Raw genomic sequence first — 22,251 nt, forward strand, 5'->3', positions numbered from 1 at the left:
AAATAAAAGTTTTGGAGCTGTTATGTAATCCAGGCAAGTCACTGGGCTTCTAGGATTTTGGGGTTCCTCTATAGAATGAATAGAAGGGCTGGCTTCAGAGTGCTTTTTCATGAAAAACAAGTCCACTAAAACAATGCAGCATGTCCCATCTCACTACCTGACCTGTGCAGTGGTGTCACAGGAACAGAAGAGTACACTGTCTCCCAAGGGGCCTTTCTGTGTCTCCTCTGTAGCTAGGACTAGGGCTGCCTACTAATGCTGGTCCCATTCCCTCTGAACCCATTCCTCTAGCAGGTAAGGGAACAGCGCCAGCCCATGACAGGCATTAAGGCGTGCCTGTGCAACCTGTGACTGCAAGAGTGCTGACAAGATTCCAGCTGAGCATCGAGCACAAGTACTTGCATTCCATTCTAGCATGTATAACTAGGCTGGGCATGCCAGGATGCCAGCAAGCCATCCAAGTCCAAATGGCTGTGCACTGCCACCGAGCTCCCCTTGTTTTCCTGGAGGGGCCTAAAATGACAGCTGAGTCACATACCCACAACAAGGACACTGGAGCCAAGGAACCTGGTGTGCCTAAGCAATTAACATTTAGCTAATGGGAGCTAAGGCAGGAGCTGGTGAAGCTGACAAGATCTGACCCTCCCAACATGTCACTGTTCTGGTTACAACTGGGGAATGCCATTACCACACAAACCTGTGTGCAACATGCTAATACACTCTGGATACCCTACCCTACCGCGGAAGCATCTAATCTGCATGATGTATATGACCTGTTTCCTAGGGGATGAGACAAGTGAAGGACCCTGTCTGCCTGTATTCAGATCACTGTGGCTTATCTTTGGAGGGTGAAAAGCCCTTCTCAAGGGGCTGGAACAGCAGGCCTGGTCCAGGCCAACCAAGCTTTTCCCTTAAGGAGCTGGGAAGCAAAACAAACAAAAGTGATACGGACTAAAGTCACATCTAACAAGGCACCTTACTGAGTAGTGGGTGTTCTTCTGTGTGTGTGCGTGCGCACTCACGCTCACTTGTGTGTGTGTCTTGCCTCAGTCTGAGGAGCTTTCTTTCAACTGGGTCTTGAGACCTCTGGAAGCTGTGCAGCCAGGGAGTCAGCTACCTGCCTAGGTCTAGTCACATCAGCCTGCCAGCTTTTTAGAGAGAAAAATAGGTGACGAATTTCAGTCTCTTTCCTCCCCACCCAGGTGGGCAATAGCTTCAAGGAGACAAATGACAGGAAGTGACTGGAAGGGCGTGGGTGATACTGACACAAGTCGGACAGTTGTCTCCCAGGTAGGGCTGGGAACAGATCACTGCTGGCTTTCTCCAAATGGTCTCAAAATTGCAAGAATTATGTATAAGGCTCAGAGAAACCAACCCAAACCATTTCTTGTACTTTCTTACCTACTGTGAAATCCCAGTTACTCAGGCAGGCGTACATCTAGTGGGACTGGTCCAGACCCTCCTCGGAGGTCAACACCTGCAGATGCTCAGGTGCCGTCTGTAAAATGGTCTGTTGGCACAGAACCTCATGCATCCTGTATTTGGTCATTCCTTGCTTACTTGATTTACATCAACTTAAGACACCCAAAATGCCAAATGCTACAAGTTGTTACACTCGCTTGTCTAGGGAATAAGAAGTCTGTACATGGTCAATACAGAGAGCATCTTCTCTTCAAGGATTTTTGGTCCCTGGTTGAGCTCATCCCCCATGAGGCCTGCCAAGGTACACGGCTAACTGTGTTCTGTGGGTCAATGTGGGGTTTTCCTTCTATCTCTTCTCCTTCTGTTCTTCTGTGGGAGGGAACGACAGGTCTGCCCTGGCTGCTTCTTGTTGGCTGGCCTGCTCTGCCACAGAAGTGGCGTTTTAGTTACAGGCCTCTATACATTAGGTACAATGACCTATGGGTCCTAAGACACCAGAACCAGAGCTCACAGTCTGAAGTTGGGTACGGAGGCACTCACCAGTCATCTGAGCACTCAGGACGCTAAAGCAAAAGGATGGTAGGAGGTTTGCAAGCCAGCTTGGACTGCACAGCAGACTCTGTCAAAAGGAAAAGAAACCTGGGTCTGAAGACTGCTCAACACAATCAGCTTCAAGTGATGGGAGAGCTGGAAGCAGATGTGGTAACAGAGCAGGAGCTTGCTCTGACAGGTTTAACATTGGAAGCTAACAGTTTCAAACCCTGCAACCCTCCCACCATTTTTCAACATTAACAGAGACCATGAAGCACACTAGTGGTCTCTGAAAAAATCAAGCTACCTGAAACTGATGACTGATGCCTTAGCCTGCCTCCTGAGATGGTTCAGGGTTGCTTTGGATACAGGAACATTGCTGTGGGAATGACAGCACAGTCACAGGAACAATGACACAAAGACAGAAGGTGCTCTTCGTTTTACCTAAGCATCTTGTCAGGAGGGAGCTGACACACCCGCATTGACAGGAGATAAGCACTGGGAGGCTCTGCAAAGGATGGTGGCACTCGCAGGCTTCTGCGATGGGCGAAGGAAAACCACCATCTGCTGGTGGGCACCAGTGTCAATACACTGGAAGGGAAGAGGAAGGGCTGGGTGAGATCCAGGGCCCGCTCTGCCCACGTTAAAACTGAGGAGCTTCCTTTGCCTGCCGGTATGTCAGTGCCAACACATTGGGTGTGTGTCTCTCTGTCTCACACCCATAGGAAGGCAAAAACAATGGATGCTGGGACCAGGGAGAAGAGAACTTCTCAGGCTCATTCTGAGCAGGGCACAACAGACTGTCATATTCACATCCTGCACACCTACTCCCTCCCCTTTCCTGCTACTATGAGACAGAAACAGACAAGACCCTGCTGTTTTGGCTGCTCATGGCCCAGGAGCTGTGTTGTGTATGGAGGCTGGAGGGGCACAGTGGATAAAGGAAAAGTACTGAGGCAACACCTTAGGCTGGAAATAGCTTCACAGTCAAAAGCTACAACTCTGTATGTGCAAACAGTAGTGCTTTGGTGGAGCAGAGTAGAGGCATAACACACAGGCATGTCCCACTAGTTTACAGTCTGAGGGTTCCAGAAACTGCAGGGCATTAATCATCTCTTTAGCATAGCTATCAGCAGTTACCGTTTCTGGCTATGATTCAGTAAGTTTGCTTCTTTAACATTCAGAATCTTAAACTAAATCTTTTATTTCAAAAACAAAATCAAAACAATTTTTTCTGGGGGAGAAGGTGGGCGGGAGATGGACATGTCCTTATTATCCGTTCCTTCCTACTCCCTCAGGCTCGATGAGAAGGGAGAAGAACATGGAAGAGCATCACCTCCAGGGCTTTTGATGGCTCCCAGCCTCGTGGGTGTGGTCTGTGCTCTTAGCCATACGACACCCAGGAAGGGTTAGTTCCAGGGCAGAGCTCCATGCCTTCAGCTAGTCAGCCCCTTTCTCTATGCCCATATGCAACACAGTAGAACCAAGCAGCCCATTCACCTACAACAGAATATCAAGATGTCTGCCCTTGCGTCCTGTGCTACTAGGAGAGGAAAAAACAAAAGAGCAACAAAGTACAGTGACCCCTTGCAAGCCAGCTGGTGCCTGTCCTTGCACTGTCAGTGGCATTTCTGAGACTTGCCTGAACCCAAACCTCGTATCAACGGGACAGGCTTGGTACTGGAGTATAAAGAGAAATCAAGCAAGGTTTGAGCCACAAGTGGACTGTGGCACATTTCTGGGTTAGGTTAAATGTCACGTGTGCACAGGAAGGAAGTGATGCTGAGACAGAACTGACATCTGACCCTCTGGGGAGATGCTCCCTGTGGCACTTTCAGGACCTAGGGTGCTTCGAGGAAGGTGTTGGTTCGGAAGATGGAGGAGACAATCTTCCCAGTAGCGTTGATGGTGCCTTCACTGTCTGAACTAGACTCGGAGTCACTGCTCCCCGAGTAGGCACCCAAGCCAGGGAGGATGCCAATGCAGACAGCAGCAGATGGGCAGTGGATGGAGGGTCCACTCAGAGAAGAGCTTCCAAGAGACACACAGGATGGGGCCTCTGCAAAAGAGAGGACAGGAAGTTAGTTGTCACCCTTCCTAATGCTGAAGAGTCACCCCCAGGCCCTGGACACCATGTTCAGGCTTCCTATAAAAAAGCCCCAGTGCTGCAGAACAACTCCATGCAGTCACAGGGAAATTCTAGGCATCTGGGTTACAGTGAAGGAGCTGACAGAGAAATGAAAAGAGAGTTGGTTCTTGGAGTCTGCCCACTCTTGCCACCCACCAGTTCTGAGGTGGGGAACAAAACTTGTAGAGTCACCTATCATAGTTTGATTCCCTGTCTTCACAAGTCATGGTATTACAAGCAAGTGAGGGACTCAGGGCTAGCAGAAGGATGGACTAACAGAGTCCCCTGTGAATGGTACTAACAATTTGATGATGCCATACTTAGAGACCAGACTACCAACTAGCAGAGATCAGCCATGCAGTTATGCTCAATATTAAGGGCCATTTCCCCAGGATGGGGAGATGAGTACCTCAGAAACTGACTTATCACTACTTTTGCTTTTAGCTCTTTTACACTGAGAACCACTGAAGGAAACATTGTAAAACCATGCACAATGTCACCACGTATTGTGGCATACATGGCTCTTTTCTTCCAAAGATATATATACACCGTGATTCTGCTACCCCAATGACGAACGCCTCAATCTACAACATGCAGAACTTGACTATTAAAAGTTAGGAGTCTGGAGAGATGATTCAGAGATTAAAAACACATATTGCAATCTTGAAGAGGACCTGAGCTCACTTCCCAGCACTCACACCAGCCACTTCACAACCTGTACCTCCCACTCGGAGGACCTGGAAGCCCTCGCTGGTCTCCATGGTGCTGAACTCACACACACACACACACACACACACACACACACACACACACACACTCACACAATTAAAAATCAAATTAAAACAAAAAAGCCTAAATTGAGAATGGAACTCCATTCTTTCTTCCAGTCCCATTTAATCACTGTAACAACTTGTATACAGGTGTTCTCGCTGCTTACCGATGAGGGGAGTTGAGTAAGTTATTAAGTATACGGGCTAGAGTATGAAACACAAAAGTAAGCCTGCAGCAGAAGACCCTACACTAAGGTGATGCCAAAGCTCACTGGAACAGAAAGCTCAGTGTTCCTAAGTCCCAGCCTGGGGCTGACGAGGACACCCTTTTGGGGTTTGCCTTCCACAAATCTACATCCCACTTGGGAAGATACCTCAAAAGAATGTAAAAAGGAGGATGTGGGGAGAGAGGAACACTCCTTCATTGCTGGTGGGAATGCAAACTAGTACAGCCACTTTGGAAATCTATCTAGTGCTATCTCAGAAAAATGGGAATAGGGCTTCCTCAAGACCCAGCTATTCCACTCCTTGGAATATACCCAGAAGATGTTCCAGCACACAACAAGAAAATTTGCTCAACCATGTTCATAGCAGCCTTATTCATAATAGCCAGAACATGGAAACAGCCTACGTGTCCCTCAGTAGAAGAGTGGATAAAGAAACTGTGGTACATATACACTATGGAATACTACTCAGCTATTAAAAACAAGGAATTCCCGAAATTTGTGGAAAAATGGATTGAGCTAGAAATGATCCTAATGAGTGAGTTAACCCAGATGCAGAAAGAATCAAATGATATATACTCACTTATATCGGCATACTAGCCCAAGGGGCATGTCCCACGAAAGCCTTCACTTACCAGGAAACTGGGACAGAGGGGAGGGCATCCTATTGGGACTCTAAATGAGAGAAGCATGGGAGAATAGCAAAGTAGAAGGATCCAGAGGGTCCTAGAAACCTACAAGTAGAACATTATGATAGGCAGATTTGGGCCCAGGGGTCCCACTCAAACTAAGGCACCAGCCAAGGACAATACAGGCAGTAAACTTTAAACCCCTACCCAGATCTAGCCAATGGTCAGAACATTCTCCACAGTTGAGTGGAGAGTGGGATATGACTTTCTCACGTACTCTGGTGCCTCACATTTGACCATGTCCCCTGGAGGGGGAGACCTGGTGGCACTCAGAGGAAGGACAGCAGGTTGCCAAGAAGAGACTTGATACCCTATGAGCATATACAGGGGGAGGTAATCCCCCTCAGGAATAGTCATAGGGGAGGGGAATAAGGGGAAAAGGGGAGGGAGGGAAGAATGAGAGGATACAAGGGATGGGATAACCATTGAGATGTAACAAGAATAAATTAATAAAAAAATAAATTTAAAAGAAAAAAAAAAAAAGAGAGAGAATGTAAATGGGACACTGACTCCAAGGCTATACTGAGAGGCTAAGACACAGAATTCAGCTAAGGGTATCTCCTCCTCTCTAGCAGCAAAGGGAGAAACTGCTGGAGATAAACTGCTCAAACATCTCAGAAGGCGGGATGAGAGCAATGACTGGAATGATAATGGTGACAAGGAGGCAGTGGCGAATGTTTGCATCAAATATCACAAAAGCTAACAACTTCTGAGATGTAAAGAGTTCTTCTAACCTGTTAAAAATAAATAAATAAAACAAGCTGTGGGGCCGGAGAAATGAGTTAGTGGTGGGCGCTTGCCTAGCATGTACTAGAGCTCTGGGTTGGATCCCCAGCAGTGCTGAAAAGACAGACAGACAGACACACAACCAAAAAGCACGAAGAGCAGGGCAGAGCACTGCACATCTATAATCCCAACCTTTGGGAGGCTAGGACAGGAAAACTGTTGTAAGTTCAACACCAGCCAGGGCTACAGTGGAGAGTGAGCTGTAAGTACCATCATCCGCAGCAGCACGCTGGGACATAGCTCAGTCACCCCAGAGTTCTTATCTAGCCCGTTGGAAGTCCTGGGTTTGACCCCCAGCACTGCAAAAACTACAACTTGACATGGCAATTGTGCTGGATAGTTTTATGTCAACTTGACACAGGCTAGAGTGAACTGAAAGGAGGGAACCTCAATTGAGAATACACCTTCCTCCAGAAGATCTGTCTGCAGGGCATTTTCTTAATTAATTGATTTGAGAGTGCCCAGCCCATAGTGGATGGTGTCGTCCCTGAACCGGTAGTCCTGGATTCTATAAGACAGCAGGCTGGGCAAGCCATTGTCAGCAAGCCAGTAAGCAGCACCTCTCCATGGCCTCTGCATCAGCTCCTGCTTCCAGGTTCATGACCTCAATGCTTTTGATGATGAGCTGTTAAATGGAAGTGTAAGCCAAATAAACCCTTTCTTCCCCATTTACTTTTGTTTATGATGTTTCATCACAGTAACAGTAATCCTAAGACAGTAATGCATGCCTATAAACCCAGTATTTGGGAAACAGAGGCAGGAAGATTAGAAGCTGAGGTCGGCTACACAGTGAGTCTGAGGCCAGCCTGGCCTACATGAGACCCTGTCTTTAAAAAAAAAAAAAAAAGACATAAATGACATAAGCAGTTCATAAAACAATAAGACATGAATTCTAAACACAGGAACAGAATCAATGTATTAAGAAGGAATGTGTGGGGAACAGCTCAAGGAAATCTGGCAATGACCTGCAAACTTAGCCAACTATTGTAGGAAGTAGTCCTTGGAACAAAATAACCACTACCTTTATCAGATCAGCTGTGGTTGCTTGCAACAGGCCATCCCATCAGGCCTGTTGACTGTTGACATTCTCTCAGAGCAGGAGAGGGTGGGGAGGGTCACTGGCCCTCCCTTCTAAAGGTGAAGGGTCCTTTCCAGGCCCTGAGCACAGTGCCAAGGCTTTCCCTGAAAAAGCTCCAGAGCAACAAAACAACCTAAGTAACCACAGAAAGCATCCTTGTGCTACAAAGGAGACTCTAGGCATGCCTCCCAGCCATATATAATTCTGCCCTAACTGCACCTGGAGTAGAGGGTTGGAAGGTGCTAGAGTGCAAAGGCTAGGGAAGGCTAATGGATGGAAGCTCTAATTATGCAGCTAAGGGGAGCAAGCCATCATCCATGCTGGGTGAAGCCTTCTCCTACCCCCAGTGTGGCTGATTTGGTTTCTCCTGCAGTAAGTAACCTTTCTCCCATGCTCTGTCAGCAATTCCAATATAAACCCACAGGCCCTCCAGAGTGAATTCTGGCAGAATCTTACTTTGGTTTGTTGTTGGGGCCTTCTAAGATGGGGCAGATGTTGTTTACATCTCTGCAGGGAAGAACTTCTCACAACATCAATAGTGTTCCTGAGAACTGTTTCCAGCGGCAAAAGGGAGGTGTCTACAGAAGCTATGCTGGCTACTGTTTGTCTATTTGGCACAAACGGAATCACTTGAGAAGATGGAACTTCAACTGAGAAACTGCCCTCACAGATTGATTTGTGGGTGTGTCTGAGGAGCATGTTCTTAATTGGGGCATTTTCTTAATTAAGGATAAATATGGGAGGGCCCAGGCCACTGTAGGCAGTGCCACCCTGGCATAACAAGCCATAGCCAACTAGCCAGGAAGCAGCATTCCTCCTTGGCTCCTGCCTTTGCTCTGACTGAGTTCCTGTGCTGAGTCCTATAGGGATGGACCTTTTCCTCCCCAAGTTGGTTTGGCTGAAGGTTCATCACAGCAACAGAGAAGCCAACTAGGACAGTAGGCAAGTAGAATCTTGGGCTGGGGCGGGAGCTCAGCATACTCACTGCAAAATGCTACCCTACTATACACAAGGCTCCGGGTTTCACAACAGGACTGTGGGGGAAGAAGAAGAGAAAGAACAGCAAGTCTGTGTCTTCACTGGAAATGAATAGTCTCTAAGATGGGCTAAATACAAAGGGTGAGAAGGAGCACAATGTACGCAGTCTGGGGAGAATCAGGAGCATGCCCATGCACATCTCTGACAAAGCCTGGAAACAAAACATGAAAAACAGGCAGCAATGCTTGGCCTGGGAAGAAGCTGAAGGCTAGTGAGTGGGGGAGACTTATTTTTTACTGTACCCTTTTATCCCCTTTGTAGATTATTATATACATATATAACTAATTCAGACATTGTTTTTAAAATGCAAACATAAAAATTCAAGGAGCCACCTAGCCATTTCAATCAGAGCAGAATCATTCCACCCATCCCTCTAGCCCCCAGATAGCTCTCCAATAAAGGAAGAGCACCGCAGAAACCTCAACACCTGCTGAAGGGGCAGGCTGATTGTCTAGTCTCCCCACTAAACAGAGGATCCTTGAAAGGGGTACCCCACCATCACCACAACCACCCTGGGATACACCCTGGTATGGTACCAAGTAGTCCAGAATTTATGATGGGAGTTAAAGTCATTTTATAGTTTCCTTGCAAATGGCTAATTTGGGGGAGGGTGGGGTGATGGTAGAAATGTGAATGTATTAATATCTGAGACATGACAGTGAGTTGTATAATTCATTCCTTGGGTGTTTGTTGTATTATTATGCACCACACAGAATCCTTTCAGAAGCAGAGAATAAAAGAATCAAGTTCAGAGTGCCTAGGAGGGCTGTCGCTGGCCTAGGGAAGGACGGAGCGAATTACAGAGCTGTGGCAGGAAATCTGGACCATTATGACATTGGAATTGCTTAAGTGAAAGGACCAGAACCTCCAATTATCTAGGAAGTTTCAAGAGAGAAAAGAGACTGCAACTCTGACAAATTTCATTCCAAAAGCAGTTAACTGCTCAAAGAGAACAAAATGGTGCCCTCTGATCTCACCATTTGGGGATATTTCCTGCCAACTCCTGCCTTTGCCGGACCACATTGTCATATCAAGTTAGCACAGAAAACTATGAATAGAGAATGTTCTTGGAATGCAGGCAGATGGAGAGAGTACACAGGCCACCTTACACGTTTGCTGGCTCTGCTCAAGCTAATTTTCAGTGGGAGAGCTGAATTTCTGTCAGAGTGGAGGCTACCTTCTGAGGACAAAGGCAAAGCCTTCCCATGCAGACAGCCAGACTGAAGCAGGCTTCAGGGAGAGCCAGTCTCTTCTAGGGTCTTTCTTCTCAGCAGAGGAAGGCATTTTTTGCCTAGCTTGTACAAGACCACAGGGATAAGAAGGTGTTTATAATGACAAATATAAAACTGCTTCTGCATATGGAGAATGGTCTGGGTGGAGACATAAGAAATGCCCAGTGGTGTTTCTCTGTGGAAATGGAAGTGGATGGACAGTGTGGAAAGAGGCTCTTCCCTGATGATATCTTTTTAAAGGTACAGCTACCATCCCTGGTACTGTGGACAATTTAAAAAGCATCCATTATTTGTTTGAGAAAGAAATAGATGTAAGCCCTGTCTAATAAATGGCCAACAGAGTTGAACTGAGATCCTCAATCCCACAAGTGTAACTAAAAACACCCGTGAATTCCTCATTCAGACCCTTTACTTACAGTTTCATGCTACCTAATACGGAGGCAGATTTCATCACATAAAAGTCATTGCCTTCAGGGAAAACAGACTCCTCAACACCATTAGACCCTAGGCTCAGTGCAATCCGGCCATCAGCAGGAGCTGGGCACTCTCCCACAAGTGAAATGAAGAAACTTGACATTTGGCAAGACAGAGAAAAGCCTTTTGTGAGCAGAGGTCATCTGACTAGGGCTTATAAGCACTCCTGGGATAACTCTATTGTTATTTATCAGCATTCCTGGCTTGTAACACACTACTTTGGTAGGGCAGCTGAAATATTCAAGGTATAAGTTCCTGCTTAGTATAAGCAGTTTGGCATTAGGCTAAGGGAGGCTAGGCTAAGGAGAAATAATGCAGCCCTTTACTTAGTGAGTCCTGTCCATCATGAGAGGAATGAAGGGACCACACCCACCTTGAGCCTTGTCATCAGGGTCAGGGTCTGGTTTCAGTCTTTTCACACTATTGCCACTCTCTGAGCTGTAACAAAAAACATGATGATTTGAGCTACATTGAATCTTAGGGATCAACACCTAAAAAATCAGGGCACCAGAAATATTTATGAGTCTGGGGCAGTCTCTAGGACAACTGGAATGAAAAGTCCTCCTTTCACTTCCTAACCTCTTCCCAAATATAACACCTGTTAGAAAAGGGATTTAGCTCCTGACAAACCCAAAGGCAGAGCATGTGAACTCTGCCTTTCCGTCATCTTTATCATCCAACTCAGGCAGAGCCACTGACAGATTCCAGGAGTATTTACAGAGTTTCACAATGACAGAATTTTAAGGAAATATCTGATTACATGCAGAGTTACACAAAAGGTTTTTTTTGTTTTTGTTTTTTACTAAAATAAACTATGAAGAATACATTTCAATGGAGAAAGACTTTATATCAGAGGAAAAGATGGTGACAGGTAGCTCACATATATATGGCGCAGAATCTAATTTGTGGCACAAGACACAATAAGGTCCTGGGACACTAGAAGTACATAGAAGACAGCAAATGCAGCACAACATCAGAAACCTCTTTTGTGGGAGGGGCTTGTGCTGGGGAGACTGTACCCACGGCTTCTCAACAGTAGGCAAGTGCTTTAGTGTACAGGCTGTAGTTCTGGCCCAAGATCTGTTTGCGGAATTTTGTAAGGAGATAAGATAGCTGTTTAGTTTTGCTTAGTATGCCTGCCTGGTAAGTTAGAAACAAAATATATGTAATGGAAAAAATATTTTAAGGCCTTATTCAGTTTTTTCCCCCAAACCAGGAATATAAGAAAAAATATTTTTAAAAAGTAGAAGAGAGGCTGAGAATGTAGCTCAGCTGGTAGACTGTGGCAAATGCCCTGGGAAAGCTGTGGGTTCACTCCAAAATAGCTAAATCAGGCATGGTAGCACACCCCTGTAATCCCAGTACTTTAGGTGGAGTAGGAGTATTGGGAGTCCAAGGTCATTTTTGGCTGTACAGTGAATTTCAGGGCAGACTGAAATATACACACCCTGTTCTATAAATAAATAAGTAAATAAACAACAAAAGTAAAAAGACAGCATTAAATGGTAGAAATTATATTTTAAAATCTGAATATAGACCAGACAAATACACTTTAATGCAGTCATTTAAAGGTGTTTCTCTAAAAATGCCATAAAAGAAAAAATGCCCCAAACTTAATATCCAGAAAGATTATATGTGGAAGCATGGATAAAAAGAGGATCGAGGCAAATACAAGCATGGAAAGGCTGGGGTACGCCGATGCGTATTCTTCACTGCCAACTTGACTACGTCTGGAACTAAAACCCTGGTGTCCTAGTCACTGTTCTGTTGCTATGAAGAGACACCATGAGCAAAGCAACTCTTATAAGAAAGCATTTAATTCAGGCCTTGCTTACAGTTTCAGAGATTCAGTTCACTATCAGGTGGGGAGCGTGGTAGCACACATGGTGTCTAGAGCAGTATCTGAGGACAACATCCTGACCCACAGGCAGACAGAAGGCAGGGACAGGGATGGAGGCACAGAACGAATTCTCCTCCAACTCACTTAGAACGTTAGCTGCAGGAACAAGTGCCATATTCTAAGAGCACACTGTAATGCTAGCACTTGGGAGGCAGAGGTGATTATTGAGAGAAGCCTGGTCTATAGCAAGTTCCAGGCCAACCAAGGCTACACAGTGAGACTCTGCCTTAAAGTAAAAATCATGATATACAAACCACAATTCCACAATACAATTAAGTTATAAATTAGTAAGGAAAAAAAAAAAAAAAAAAAACCACACTGATTATAAGGCGTTGGTAATGTGGGGGAAGGACAGTATTTTAGAACCAAGTGAAGAATGGGCAAGCTACCTCAATATTGAAAATTTAAAATATATTTCAACATTATTCCTGATGGAAAGAAGAAATCACAATGGTAATTTTTTGTTTTTGTTTTTTTGAGGCAGAATTTCTCTGTGTAGCCTTGGCTGTCCTGGACTCATTTTGTAGAGCAGGCTGGCTTTGAACTCACAGCAATCTGCCCACCTCTGCCTCCTGAATGCTGGGATTAAAGGTGTACACCACCACGCCCAGCTCACAATGGTAACTTTAAATACACAGTAGGAAATATAAAATGAATTCAATGAGGGCTGAAAGAAGCAAATAGTATTGCATGCTTCTAACTGAAGACTGAAAATGAATGAGCGTGGGCATCCCACAGGAATTTATAACAATAAATATAAGAATAAACTTGAAAAAAGCAAAGATAATCTCTTTAAAGATATGAAACAGGTTGCTTTGTTTTGATGCTTCATACACACTCTGGGCACTTCCAGATTCTCAGGGAATCTGAATCGTCTAACAACTTTAAGGACTCGGACTCCCATACTGTAAATCTCCTAAACCAGAATTGGTGTGAAGCCTAGGAGTCCACATTATTGACAAACTAGGGCAGGGAAGATCAGAAACTCCTGTCCCAAGAGTCTACTGTGTCACCTTGCTGCAAAAGAAACAGTAAATGATGTGCTTTGAAAACAGGCTCTTCCTAAATATGAAAGAAAGACTAACCAAGGGAGACATGTGGAGTACCCATTTAGCCACAGCAAGAGTACCCACGAAGTAGGTAACTGCCCACCTGGAGAGCTCACACTGGCCTAGGTCTGATTCCTCAGAGCCGGTGGACTGGGAGGCACTCATGTGGGGTGTTAAAAGATCCATGGTTTGCTAAGGTTCCTTCTCAGATCACGGGTCTTCCCCCTGCCGCTCCTGTACCATGATGACATTTTTATATGTGCTCAGTGTTCCTAGGAACATCTGCAGCAGATAGATGCTGTGCCAAACCACAAGACTGCATCAATACACTCTATTCAAAACATGTGGCTCGTTGCCAATACACCATATTGATTTCCCTAATAGACTGCACTTAACATCATTTCGCCCACAGTCTGGTTGGTCAGGCTGATTCAATCACTCTGGTGCCATTTCAGGATTTGAAAAGGGAAGAGCAAACACGACAAAGAACTTATCAGAATCTACGGTAGTGCTACCCCCGCATCAGTCCAAGTGAGATGCAGCCAGGCCGATGACCCGTCACAGCTGCCATGATCACTCAATGGCTTTGTATAGCAGCTGTTCCCTGGGTTGTTTTCTCCCTTGCCTGCAATCAGAGCCCTGGTGCCCTACCCCATCGACGTCTTTCTAAGCCCTTCTCTAACTTCGGGGAGCTTTGTTCTCCACCATGCTGTCACCCCTCCCCAACAACGATCCTGAGGCTCCTGCTGCCTCATTTGCCTATAGATATAAAAGCGCAAACACTGAACTCTTGCTTTGTTACTGTACAACCTTGGACAAAAACTCTTCAGCTTTCGTTATTTTAATAAGCTAACCATCTTTCCATCTGTAAAACAGGTCACAATAGACCTCTGTGGAACATAGCAGAGCACTGTCACATGATGAATAGCCATTTGTTCTGGGTACCATTACAGGTGGCATTTTAGAGTATGTGGCCATCGGGAGTTACACTGTGCACACTCACTGACCTCTTGTGCTTCACAGCTCCTGCCAACAGCTTTGCCTGGGAGAACTTGTTCTTGGTTTCTATGGGTTTCACAACCAGCTTCTTCTCTACTTCTTTATTTTCTGCGGAAAGTCCAACCTTGTTGAGATTACTGTGAGTTACTGGTTAAGGATCAGATTAACCAAAAGGAAGAAATGCCGCAAAGCAAAAGTAAATCCAGAGGACAATAAATATAATCCACAGGCTCTTTGGCAGAATTTAACCAGAGACTTGCCTGTCTTGGCCTCCCAAGTGGTTGGGATATCCTGTGTATATGTGCACATGTGTATGCAAATGAAGGCATGTGTGTGTCACTGTGCGCATGTGTAGAGGTCAAGACAATCTCAGGATTCATTTTTGAGACTTGTTTCACTAGGTAACCTCCCGCCGCAAACTCCCAAATGTGGCCAGTCCTGCTCATGCTTTGGAAGACAGCCTTTGGGCTGCTGTGTTACAGCTGCAGACTTCCTCATTTAAAACCTTCTCACTGGAAGAGCTGCACCAGCAGCACAGGCTGGGCCTCAGGGGCCACAATTCAGTGTCACTGTCAGTCACAAGGACATTCTGCAAAACTTAATTTCACCCTTGGGAGGTAAGACTTATTTCTAAGGAAATCATATGTAATTTTTCAATTTCCTTTATATTCCTTAAGATCTTTGTTTTGTGGCTGGCAAGATGGCTAAGGGAGTAAAGACACTTGCCACAATAATGCTTGAGTTCAATCCTCAGAACACACGTGACAGAGGGGGAACAGACTCCTACCAGTTGCCCCTTAACTTTCCACATGCATTTCATACACACACACAAGGGGGAGGGCAGGCCTGACCTGATGGTTCAGGCCTATATTCCAGCTACTTGAGAGGATAAGCTCTCTACCCTGGCCAAGCCAGCCTGGGAAAGTTAGGAAGACTCTCTCTCTCTCTCTCTCTCTCTCTCTCTCTCTCTCTCTCTCTCTCTCTCACACACACACACACACACACACACACACACACACACACACACACACACACACACAAAAGCTGGGAATATAGCTCAGTGGTAGAGAGATTGCCTAGCACATGTAAGGTTCTAGGTTCCACACATGTCCCTCCCCCCAAGTCCACAGAAGGGGAGAAAGGCCCTAAGCAGAGCACTTGTCACATCCCAGCTTATCGCTAACTCATAGGCTTGCCATCCTGACTGTTTTCTCCTTCCATTTTAGGCTTCCTCACAATTTACTAAGCAGGTAAATGTCTGACATGGTGCAAGTACTTAGGGCAACAGTGACATCTAGTGCCCAAGAAATCCAAGAAGCAGCCTTTGAAAAATGGAGAAAACTGGGTACCAGACATAGGGACCAAACTCAGGTCATCAGGCTAGGTAGCAAATGTCTTTACCAGCTGGGCTGTCTTGCCAGCCCTAAATCTTTATATTCTCAAAATACATTTAAACACACACACACACACACCACACAGGGAGATGGTATATTCTTAAAATACATTTAAACGCGCGCGCGCGCGCGCACACACACACACACACACACACACACACACACACGGAGATGGAGTGCACATTTTCTAGCAAGTGCATAGAAGTCAGAAGACAACTTTTAGGAGTCAGTTCTCTTTCTACTATATGGGTCCCAGGGATCAAATTTAGGCCATCAGCATTTAACCACTGAACCATCTTGTCAGCTCTAAACATTCATTTTTTTAAGAGGGAAAAAATGAAAGAAGAGATTTAATTTTCCTAGTAAAAAAAAAAGTCAAAACCATTAGCATACTGCAGTTTCTACTTATAACTCTGTTACTAAGGCACAGAGCTCAAAAAAAAGAAACCTACTCAATATTAAATACAAAATGGTAAAAAATACATACACCAAAACATGCGTGCATTTCTAATAACAAGACACAGATTTTAAGAAGAAAACATTTAACTTTTCATTTTTTTTTAAAGGAGAGAAAAAGGCCATCAGTTTGGCCCAGCAGATAAAGGCACCTGCTGCAAGACTGAAAACCTGAGTGGTCCCTGGGATCCACAGGGTGGAAGGAGTTGTCCTCTGACCCACTTCCCACATGCATACTCCTACTCCTCAACTAGTAAATGGTATTAGAAGCTAAAGCAACCTTTAGCAGGGAACAGGTAATGATTTACTTTTCATTCATATCCAAACCCCTCTCCCTCTAAAACAAACACATCTCAAGAATTTCAGACTCTACTAGGTGAGTCACTTTCTGGTTCTTTCCTTTTTAGTTGAAGAGCATTTACACTCATAGCACCATTCTCTAGAATGTTCCTCTGGTGGACACTTATCTGCTAGTCCACCAACCTAAAGTCAAACAATTTATGTGAAAAGTGTAATAAAGCCTGGTGTTTGAAACATGATACAAAAAGAGCTGCCTATCCGACAAATGTGTCAGCTCATATTACTACTCTGAAGTCTTCAGGGCACAGGTGGAGGCTCAGAAGACTCAGTCATGAGTTCATAGTTGAAACTCAGGGGTAACTATCAACTCCTAGCCTCAGAGTGCACCCAGATGCCACTGACAGAACCAAGGCTGGCAGCCAGTACTTATGCTCCCAGTGCTGACTGACACTACCTCCCACAGCATCTGCCCACATTTCTTCCCACGTAACTGTTTAATACACACTCTGGAGGAAAACACCAGCTCACACATAAACATACTACCAGCAAACCAGGCACAGTGGCAGACGCCTTTAATCTAACGCTCTGGGGCAGAGGTAGGTGGATCTTTGAGTCCAGCCTTGTCAACATAGTGAATTATAAGCCAGCAAGGGATGCACACTGACTCTGTCCTCCCATCAATTATCAATTCACAGATGAAGTATGTCAAAACAGACAAACTTATAAGCTTACTCAGCTTATACGCTTGAAATATCCAAATAAGCTTCCTCATAAGAGTGTAAAAGTTAGGCTGTCTTGGGGCTGGAGAGATGGCTCAGTGGTTAAGAGTGCCACCCACTCTTGCAGAGGTCCTGAGTTCAATTCCCAGCAACCACATGGTGGCTCACAACCATCTACAATGAGATCTGCTGCTGCCCTCTTCTATAAAGCATTCACATGCAATAAATAAATAAATCTTTGAAAAAAAAGTTAGGGTGTCCTATGAGTAGCTCTTGTGGGTTATCCATTCATTTATTAATATTCCATACACTGGGTAAAAATCAATCATTCTGGTTGTTATAGAGCTTATTTTACATTCCAGTAGTAAAGAGATAAAATGAGCCAAAGCAAACAAATGAAAATTTCCTCTATTTAAAACAGAAATTATGGGTATAGCTCAGCAGAGAACATGTGCTTAGAATGTGTAAGTCTCTGGAGAGCTCCCTGAGTATTATCGACATTAGCCAGGAGCTGCAAGTATATAAGGTGCTCGAGGAAAGGAGTATAGAGCTGACATCTAAGTAAGGAAACGCCAGCCTTGGGAAATCTGAGGGAAGAGCATTTCAGGCTGAGGAAACTGTAAGTTGGAAATGGAATCCATTTGATGAGAAAGGAACCTAAAGGCCAGAGTACAGTGAACATGAGGAAGAGCAGCCACAGAACACCAGGGGCAGGAGATCTGCCCTAAGTCAGGAAGAGCCCTGCATAGTCTGATTAAAGAATGCTAAGGAGCCAGGCGTGGTGGTGCTCTTCTGTAATCCCAGCACTCAGGAGGCCTAGGCAGATGGATCTCTGTGAGTTCAAGGCTAGCTGGTCTACAAAGTGAGCTCTAGTCTAGTCACAGCTACACAATGAGATCCTCCTGTCAGAGAGAGGGGAAGGGAGGGAAGGGGAAGAGGAATAGAGGGCAAGGGAGAGGAGGTCTACTTTAGACTAATGCCACAGGGAAGATCACTGGAGTGCTTCAAATAGTAGTCACATGATGCCATGCAACTTTTAGAAGTTCCCATTTCTCCCCAAAGAATAGATTGTTGGGGATAAGAGTAGGAATGGAAACCAATTAGTAGTGATCCTAGCTCTACAGAAGTCCAATGACAAAAAAGACACAGGATTTAGAAGGTTTGGAGTACCTTTGTAAGTAATTTTGGCTAAGGCAGAGTAGAGAAGACTGGGAAGATCAGAAAGTCTGATGGAGGGAAATGTGATTAAGAGTCAATGTGGCATGAACTGAGAATTCTTCATCAGCTAAGTTCGATTTGGAGGTGCCTATGAAGACACTCAAAGGCATGTAGTATGTGTCTGTAATTCCAGCACTCAAGAGATAAGAGGGTCACAACTTTGAGGCTAACCTTGTCTATGCAGTGAGATCATCTCAGAAAAAGGGGAGAAAGTTATACAAGTAGATGCTTCCAATGAGGCAGTATTAAGCAACATGGCCTTTGTCGTTCCCTGAGGTCCGAGCCCACTACAGAAACAGTCTCAGTGTAGGGAGGATTGTCTAAGAAGAGAAGCACGAGAAGAGTGCTGCTACACATGCCTTTTGAGGTCTGGGCAAGGATGAGGACTGAAGCTCAAATCCTGAGCACGTGTATAAAAACCAGATGTGGTGGAGACAGGAGGATCCTAAGAGTTTACTGGTCAGGCAGCAGACTCAGGTTCACGAGGGGGCCTATCTCAAATGAATAAAGCAGGAAGTGAGAGAGCGGGACGATGGATGTGATTAGCTTTGATTTCAGTAGGCATGCACAGCGTGCACACATGCTTATAAAAGATTGTAACCCTGCCCTTTTAAACCTCAGGAGCCAATTTCTCCCCCAGTGAGACTGGCTACAGTGCCCATCTGTCTAAGTCTAATCCTACAAGGCAAGAATAACCTTGCTACTGACTATGAGAATTTATGCCCGGCTACTCCTGAAAAATGTGGAATTCTACTTACAATAGGTGTGTATGTGCAACACACCCCACTGATCATAGCCAACTAGTCATTCAGAGTCACAGGGACATCAGTGCTAACAAACTAGGTAGAAGGTCGCTTTCTATTAGTGAGGAAAGCAAGTCATTTCTTTCCAAGCGCAAAGGATATTCTGTATTCCTTCAGTTCCTCCAGTTCTTCTTCTAGTCTCTGCTTTTCTATTAGTTCCTGCTGCCGAGAAACCTCATCAAGGAAGTTGGTCTCATCTTCATCTAAACCTCTTACCATGTTTTCTGAGGAGATAATTGAAGTCCTGAGAGAACTACCGGAAACATAGTCTTCTTTGACTTTTCCTTTCCTACATGTTTAACAGTTATTCTGTGTGTACGATGTATGTATATACACATGCCATGGCACACACGTGAAGGTCAGGGGGCAACCCTTAGGGAATAGTTCTCTCCTTCCAACTATGAGATCTGGGGGTCAACTCAGGTTGTCAGCGCACATGAGCACTTGTACCCACAGAGCCTTACTGCTGGCTCTTCTTCTTTTAAAAGCAGCAGCAGATTCTTCAGGCAATTAAAAGAATCATTAAACACCATGGCTTTTTCATAAATAGCATGGCATAAAGTCAAGCATTATTCCCACTACTAGATATTAGCACATAATTCTAATAGTATCTTAAGCTCTAAGTACAAATGTTCAGTGTGGCTTAGAAGGCAGAAGACATCTTTTTTGTACTGAATGAACTCCTGGAGGCTGGATAATCATTATAATTCCATTGCTAGTAACAAAGACAAAGGTTTCATGAGGCCAAACTACATCAAAAGGCCCAGTGAGGCCCTCAAATGTGAATTTTCTGACGCTTACTGAATTTGAACTGCTCCTCATACTCCTGCTGCTTCCTGTCTTTCTGCTCCTGCAGCCGCTCGTACAGAGAGCGGGGGTCGTAGGCCTCCTCCGGACATTCTGAAAGAAGATGGGACCAAGGAGGCACAGAATTTAGGTTCCTTCAATATTATTTTTGGAATCACAAAGAGTTGGAAAAATTGTTTGGTCTCTATATGGTCTGAGGTGAAAATAACACAAAGTCTATAGCTTCCCTTTGCACCTCAGACAAAAAGGGGCAGGCAGCTTTCAACGCCACATTGCTAACTGTCCAATCCAATCCGCAGCATCCTCAGTTCAAACTGTGCCTCCACCTGTAACAGGGAAGAGACCAACAGGATCTCCTGGAAGGCACTGTGGTGGGGAGAAGAGGGCAAATATGGAGTACTGGTTCTGCTGTGGAGACTTCACATAGGTAACTTCACAGAGGACCTAGGTTCAATTCCCACATGGCAGCTCCCAACTGTCTGTAACTCCAGTTCCAGGGCATACATGTGGGTAAACCAGCAATGCACATAAAAACAAACAGTTTTTTTTTTAAGGGTTAAATGAGTGATGTCCAACTCTAGGTCTATATACCTTCTGGGTCTTCTGGCTTTCGAACTTTATCCCACTCTTCTTGCCTCCTTTTGCGCCGCTCATCTAGTTCTGCCTCAGACACAAACCTCTTTTTGATGACAAGGTTACCATCATCCCCTCCATCCATAATGGAATAGTCTACAGAAAAAAGAGAAAAAAAAAAAAAAAAATATCAAATGAAACCTGTAAGAGAAGGGTGGGGGTGTTGCTCAGCTGGAATACTGCTTGCCTAGCACGCACAAGGCCCTGGGTTCATCCCAGGTGTGGTCGTGCACATCTGTACTGCAGCACTTGAGAATGCAACATCTTTCACATGGGGGCCGTCCTGGCTTATCAGGCAGTAAGCATCTGTTATCCAGTCAGCAAAAGGTTTGGGAATTGTTCTTTTGACATGGTGTTCACGATATGTCACACCAAAGGTCTTTCTCTGTCGCCCCACTCTCGCTTGTTCTTAGCTTGTGTCCTGTTTTATAGCTGTAGTATTTGCTGCTGCACCTTCTTTCAATTGCATGACTCTACCTTGACTTACCTGCTTTTGCTTCCACAGCAGATTCTAAGGAGACTCTCAAGTACTCAAGGAGCCTTAGTAGTGAAGTCCAGTCTGCAGCAGGGAGGTGACAGGTCTAGGTACACAAAACATGAGTGTAAAGACTGACACCAGAAGAGCCAGACTCTCCTAACCTTCAGCTCAACGCTCTCCAGTATTAAGGAGCTGTGCTGTCAGCCTGACTGCTCTCCCTGTGAGGCAGTGGCCACATCTGTGCCACTGCGAACTCTGACTTAAGGCCTCTGTGCATACTCCAATGTAGAAGACACCAAACTGCCTTTCTGCTCTTTTTGTCAACTCTTCAGAGAAGAGGGAGAAGGAACTAAAGACAAAAAAGTCTTATTCCTCTTAAAGTCAATGTTTGGAGCTGGGGAATATATCTAAGTGCTATAGCACTTGCCTAGCATGTGCAAGCCTTGAGTTGCTGGCTTTTTTTTTTTTTCCTCTAAAGAATTATGGTTAATCATCTACTCAGACATGCTCTGTGTTCACTATAACATTACTACCTACCAAGGAGGCACAAACTCAATGCAATGTTTATTCCAAGATGACCTTTGATAACCCAAATAATAGTTCATTAGAAACTAAGTCTGGGGCTAAAGAAACAGCTCAGTGATTAAGAGCTCTGACTGCTCTTCCAGAGGATCAGAGTTCAATTCCCAGTCTCTTCATTTTGGCTTATAACTGTAATTCTAGTCCCAGAGGATCAGACACCTTCTTCTGGCAGACATACATGCAGGCAAAATACCCACACATACAAAATAAATAATTAAAAAAAAAGTAAGTCTACAGGCTCAAAAAGCAACTAACAATTTGAAGGTCTCCCCATGTGTTAGACTTTGTATGAGTTATCAGATTTCTATGCACCAAAGCCTATGAGAAAGACTCTCATCCCAGATGAGGCTGAACCCAGTTCACTCATCTGTTCAAAGTGTACAGGCAGCAAGTTGTGGAGTTGAGAATCAAATCCAAGTCTGACATTTAATTTTCATATTCTCAGCTAGGTGTGGCGGCACAAGACTGTAATCCCAACACTCAAGAAGACTAAGGCAGGAGAACCCTGAGTTCAAGACTAGCCTAGCGTACGCAGCACGTT

At 44.9% G+C, this 22,251-nt stretch overlaps 1 protein-coding gene across 4 annotated transcripts in view; it reads right to left on the bottom strand.

Annotated features, from left to right (window-relative positions):
- Positions 1 to 3,340: 3,340 nt before the first annotated feature.
- Psme3ip1 (proteasome activator subunit 3 interacting protein 1) overlaps positions 3,341 to 22,251 on the bottom strand; it is a 31,224-nt gene continuing 12,313 nt past the window's right edge. For 2 of the 4 annotated variants that reach the window (XM_051168792.1, XM_051168790.1), the window contains exons 2-8: positions 21,138 to 21,231; positions 20,609 to 20,746; positions 20,012 to 20,110; positions 19,312 to 19,434; positions 14,329 to 14,458; positions 10,746 to 10,810; positions 3,341 to 4,012 (exon numbers count right to left, since the gene is read on the bottom strand). In XM_051168792.1, coding sequence (XP_051024749.1) covers positions 3,795 to 4,012; positions 10,746 to 10,810; positions 14,329 to 14,458; positions 19,312 to 19,434; positions 20,012 to 20,110; positions 20,609 to 20,735 — 762 coding nt within the window. In that variant the 5' untranslated portion in view covers positions 20,736 to 20,746; positions 21,138 to 21,231 and the 3' untranslated portion in view covers positions 3,341 to 3,794. The remainder of the gene's footprint in view (positions 4,013 to 10,745; positions 10,811 to 14,328; positions 14,459 to 19,311; positions 19,435 to 20,011; positions 20,111 to 20,608; positions 20,747 to 21,137; positions 21,232 to 22,251) is intronic. The other 2 variants (XM_051168793.1, XM_051168791.1) reach the window with 2 other exon arrangements.

Source organism: Acomys russatus, chromosome 26 (assembly GCF_903995435.1).
Source record: "Acomys russatus chromosome 26, mAcoRus1.1, whole genome shotgun sequence".
In the NCBI taxonomy this organism is placed as follows: Eukaryota; Metazoa; Chordata; class Mammalia; order Rodentia; family Muridae; genus Acomys; species Acomys russatus.